General features: G+C 41.9%; 1 protein-coding gene across 1 annotated transcript in view; it reads left to right on the top strand.

Moving 5' to 3' along the window:
• Window positions 1-1022, top strand: part of TIMM9 (translocase of inner mitochondrial membrane 9 homolog (yeast)) — a 3662-nt gene extending 2640 nt beyond the window's left edge. The window contains exon 3 of the mRNA XM_009995098.1: window positions 888-1022. Within this exon, the coding sequence (XP_009993400.1) occupies window positions 888-1022 (135 nt within the window). The remainder of the gene's footprint in view (window positions 1-887) is intronic.
• The last annotated feature ends 4721 nt before the right edge of the window (window positions 1023-5743 follow it).

The following is a 5743-nucleotide window of genomic DNA, read 5'->3' on the forward strand; positions in this document are numbered from 1 at the left end:
CTGCTGAACAGGTTTTGCTGTAGCTGATGCCAGGTCAGGGAGAGAGAGAAGGGCGGGTGGTGGGACAGTGTGAATAGCTGCACGGGGCTTATTTTTTTCTTCCTGTTAATTTTTAGCTCCTCTGCTTTCCACACACTTTTAGCAGAATCAAAGCAATTTCTGGTGTTCTAGTAATCATGCAAAGTCTTTCCTTTCTGTCTAAATTTGTTAAATTTTACAGTGCTAGCAAGGTTTAGAACCATGGTACAGAATATCCAGTTGGTAGAAGTGGTGCTCAGAAATAGATCTCATAACTCACTCTAAAAATAGAGAAAGGAAAAAACTCACCTTTAAATTTACAAAGTAATACTATGTGTGGAAGAGGTCCTGGTATTTCTTTCCCTGTCCAGCTGAGTAATAGAGCTTCAGAGGGTCCTTTTCTTGCTTTTTTGAAGGTTAACCAAGCAGGTGCAAGACAACTGATAGAGCTAATAGGAACAAAGTCAAAAAAGGTTAAACTGAGCTAGCACAGAGTAGGGTGTCAAAAATAGTATGTGTTTGTAAACAGAATTTAGAAAGGAAGATATTAATTTAATAGTTTTAGTAATTATTGCAAAATATTAATATGCTTTAATTTCACAAGAGGAGCTGAGGGATGAAATTTTAATATCTCCTAGAACTGAGATGTTTTCCATGAATACTTCCATATGAGAATGAATATTAAAAGATGTTTCAGACACCCCTCAAAATATAAACTTCACATTTTCTGCTGCACAGGGAGGCTGTGCACAATTAGGCCCTCACTTGGAGTCTAAACACAGAATAGGAGATGTAGATGACTTCATATTTTGTGTCTGGGGAAGTGTTTTGATTACTGTTTGAAGCCTTCTGTTTCCCTCTTCCTCTAGATGACTTGCTCAGATCACTGCCTACAGAAGTATCTAAAAATGACACAAAGGATCTCCATGAGATTTCAGGAGTACCACATTCAGCAGAACGAAGCTCTGGCAGCTAAAGCAGGACTGCTTGGCCAACCTCGTTAGCCAAGAGCAATCTCTTCAGACTTTACCAGCAATGCCAGTGTTCACTGGGCAAGAACCTACTGTCAGGATGGATGCTCAGCAACTCAGAAGAGAGTTCTAGACAATGGAAAGCATGAAGGGTTAAACAAGAAGATAGTCATGGTAGAGTGGCAGTGGAGTCTGTTCCTGAGGTCCTTTTCACTCTACAGTGGAGTAATTTTGAATAAAAACTTCTCTAGGGCCCACAAACTGGTATGTTTAAATTTCAAGGGTGGTGGGAGGGTTACACTTCCTTTCTGATGATGATGAAAAAAAAAAAAAAAGTGTAATATGGGAAATACACTTTTTTATTTAATTCAAGTAAAATAAATGTGAACTGTACACTTGTATGGATGTTTGTTCCAAAGATAGGTTTTTAGGACACTGTTTGAAAGCAGTGTTTCATCTGCTGTGGACTTGTTCCTCCTCAGTTACTATAGACTTGTGTACACTGATTGCTGCTTTAAGCAGCTGGCAGATAACACAGTTAGTGACTGTTTCAGCAGCTGGGGTTTGTGATTGTGTTATTTCTCTGAGTTGGGAAGGAGCTTGTGTTGAGGCACCCTCACAGAGCCTGGTGATCATTCTGATTCTCCTGGAGTACTGGCTGGTGATTATTAGAGCATCAAGCCAAGGGTGGTTGTAAATGGCAGGCAACTGCTCTAACTAATGAGTTCAGGTAGGCAGGGATGCTTTTCCAGCTGATCCCTAGGTTATCTTCACCTCATGCTTCACCAGCTCATTTACAAAGGGCACAAGTGTGTCATTAACGGCACCAATGCCCAAGGCAACTTCTAGGAGTTCCTTGTTTCCCTCAGGGAGCCCCATGGGTCCTCCAAACCCAGCTTCCTTGCCTGATGCAAGTACAATGCCCTGCAGACACTGATCTTGATGGCAGTTTTCTCCTTTAAATGTGTGACTGCCAGCAGAAAGTACAAGGTATGCAGCAAACAGTGTCTTTTTTGCTGCTGGACGAGTACAGGCAGAAGTTTGTGGAAGCTGGCTGGTCTGAGGTCGTGGTTTTGGTTTAGAAAAAAACATCAGTCCTTTGAAAGAGTCTTTGTAGCTAAAATCCTTTATAGCTGAAGTACAGTAGAATGGTAGCTGACAGGCACATTTCCCTTTAGTTCTAACTAATAAAATACAGCAACAGAAGGAACTGAACATCAGGATTACTGAATCGATTGTGACATTTCAAGCAGTGAAGACTGAAACCAAGCTGTTTCATCTCAGCTCTCAGGTTCTGTACTTGGGTAGAAAGGCAACAGTAAGGAACAGAAATGGCAGGAAGCCTGCCCACAAGCTTTTTTGTTGCTACCTTCTCTGTAGCTTTTTATTTCTAGCAGCAGTTTGAAAGAATGATTTCCTGCCTGTGTTTTCTTTCTTTACTACTCCAACTGTCTGCAGTCCAGGCTGTGGATTACTAAGCCCTGACCACAGCACAGTGTACCTACCATGTCTGCTGGGTGCTGCTCTGCTGGCTGCTGATGAAAGCTGCTCCAGCTCTCCAGAGAGATCTCAAGTGCCTTTCAAAGGTCGAAGAAACAAGTATTTTCCTACAGTCTCATTTACACGTGGTTTTTGTACCAGCCCTATCACAGCTCTTTCCCACATAGCCCATGCCTTGTTACCTTGGCAATGGGTAAGAGCTAACTCCAAAATAGTAAAGGCTAAAGAAGAGCCCAAATAAGGCAGCAAGTCTCCAATATCCTGTTTTTCTCCAGGCTAAGTGTGTCTAGGTTGTTGACTACAATTAGGTCACAAATGTTATGGCCAATTAGAAATAATACATGCATAATAAGGATTTAAGGCTTTCTTTAAAGCAGTCTTTTGTAAGATGTTTGAAAGTGATGCATGATGGAAATTATCCCATGTGTGCAAAGAGAACAGTTGCTCAGAAAAGTGACTGAAGAGCTGAAGTGATGGGACTGGAGGATTTTCATGTCTTCTGGGTAGAGCTCCTTGGGGAGCTGAAGTGAGGAAGGTTAAAAAAAATATATAAATCATGGTTTCCCCTCATGTTTCAGTGATTTGGGGTAGGAAGATGTTTAAACATCGGTTGAGACAGATTTGCTGTGTGTCAGGGTTTAATGCTGGGGTGGCAGTTAAAGGAATGACAGGTGCTCTCAGGACACTGTACTAAAGGTTAAGGAAATTATAGAGAGACTTAGTTAATAAATTACGTCCCCCAGTTTTACTCCAGTTTTAAAGCTGCCTTAACCCACTGTTACCCAGGGAAGACAGGTATTCTTAAAATATAATCAGATCTCTACATGCTTACCCAACAGAAAGGTGGGATGAAAAGTGTCAGGGTAAGTAAGAGCATGGGGTTGATGGCTGCTCCCCTGACATGAAGTTAACTCTCCTGCCATTTCAAAGCTAACTAGAGTGGAAAAGAAGTGGCAGTGCTACTGCACAAAGGTGCAAATAAGGCTGGAGTCACTGGCTTGTTGTTTTAGATAACCAGTTTGGTTCTAGCTCTGTTTCATTCAAAAAATTTTGCAGTCTTTCCACATCTTTCAATCCAGGTGACTGAAAATAAGATTATGCAAATGGATTGTAGCTTGGAAATAAAGCACTTTCATGTAACTAACGCATCCAGGTGGTGCAGAAAGCAACAGCAAGAACTGTCTCAAAAGGTTAACTTGCTTTGCTGAGCTTTGACTTCCCTTTACTTCCTTGGTGATTTAGCATGTCCTGGTGGCTGGATCAAATCATGTTGTTTAGAAAACTGCACCTAAGACTTTGTTAACAGGACTTCTCTGTTGCAAGTGATCCACAATACAAGGTGTTTCAGTGCCTCTCACACGTTTCATCAGTATGTGTGGGCAAAGTGTTGCAGCTGCTCTTTCCTCCTTGGAGCAAGGTCTCCCAGCACCCAGTTCTCAAAAATACTTCAGGGCAAATACAAGAGTTGGTATCTCTGCACTGCCTGGATGGATGTCCACCCTGAATGTTGGGAATGTCTATAAAGGCAGTTCAAGCCTCATGTTTTCTCTCCCAATGGGTTATTCTAACCTCCATGACACAGCTTAATCTGGAACGTTTTCCATCCCTTCTCTTGCACAGCATCAAGGTTGCATGGCATAATGAATGTGCAGCCAAATCAGAATCAAAGTAAATCACCTTGATGAGGCATATTGGGTCAGGTGCAGAAATGGAACTAATTCTGATGGAAAGAGGAGCAAAGGGTAAAAAAAAGAAGTGCTGCTGAGGAAGGAGTACCTGAGAAAGCTGTGAAAACTGAGCCAGAGGGAAAGAGAGAGGGGAGAGAGGGAGAAAGCAACACAGCCTGCCAAACACTGGCTGGATGAAACTGGGCTACTGGACAGACATTCATTTGGCAGTGACATTCATTGCAGCAGAGACAGGAACATGGATCCTTCCTTCTGAACTGAGGGTCTGAAACAAAGGGCTAGGAAGGCATGCAATTACAGCCCATGGAAAACAGAACCATTTCAAGAGAAAGGGTCAGATGAGAGCCTTGCTCCAAAACGCCCTCTCTGTCACTAGTACTGGCAGTGATCAGATCAATCATCTGGAAGATTATAATAGAGGTGCCTTGAATTCTCCCAAGGACAGCAGCAAAGGCCTAATTTCCCTAACTCCCTGCTGAGGGCTTCAACTCCTGAGCTCTCTGTTGGGAGGCAGGGAAGGATGCAACAGCAATCTTTTGTAAGGGAAATGTGGGTTAAATACCTGCTGCCCAGAGGTAGTTTGTGGCTCTGACTTCAATGCAAAGGGACGTTCCTCTGTACTCTTACCTACCTAACTTGGACAACTGGAGCTTCAGCAACAGCCCTTATTTTTTTTTCCCCAGCATTTTCTATCAGCTAGATTAGGAAGTGAGCACAGAACGTTTGAGGAATGGAGTTCAAATCTTGGGAAGTCCATTAAGCTCAGCTCCAGAATTTCTTGAATGAGTCAGACCCAAACTCTAAAACCCATAAAAGCAATTAGAGCTGGTGGCACCTCAACATGCATCACTCTTGCACCTAGAGTAGTTAGAGGACAGAAATAAAACAACTCTAAATAAAGTTACAATCTGCTAAATATAAGATTTTTTAAAATTATGTTTCACCTTCATGCTCCTCAGTGTTTTGGTGTCAGGTTCTTTCTGTAAACACAAATGAAAGCATCCAACATTCAAGTACTTCAGGACTGTAAAAGGATGGTCAAGTCTGTTTTCCCAGGACTTCTCACATACAGAAACAGATGTACCTGAAAGACATATAAAAGACTCTAAATCACTTTTAGAAAAAAAAAAAGTCTACACTTACACGGTGCTTAAACTGACCATGGCTGGTTAAGTTTTTTTTATTCTGTAATTCACTTTAATCTGAGGGCAAGTAAGAGGACTGCTGAGGGAGCTGGGCTTCCTATGTAAATATATAAGGCAGTATACTTGATATATCCTTTGTTGATGTAACACAAAGGGGAGCAAACGTGTGCATACATGTAAAGAAGTGGCTTGGTAAGAAGTAAAAAGAAACAACATAAAAACTCTTGAGCAATGTAACAAAGTATTTAATACAAATTGCACATCTTACCCCTCCTTAGGTAACTGGCAGAGCTGGCAGGATCACGGCAAATTAGGTCAAGCTGTACCCAGATGAGGGATTAGAGGAGTAGTTTAGAAATAGCTGAAGACACTGACAGGGCTGGAGAGGAACTGTTGTGGGATTACTCTGAAGAGCAGGGAA

The sequence above is a fragment of the Chaetura pelagica genome, unplaced genomic scaffold (genome assembly GCF_000747805.2).
Source record: "Chaetura pelagica isolate M959 unplaced genomic scaffold, ChaPel_1.0 scaffold783, whole genome shotgun sequence".
NCBI lineage: Eukaryota > Metazoa > Chordata > Aves > Apodiformes > Apodidae > Chaetura > Chaetura pelagica.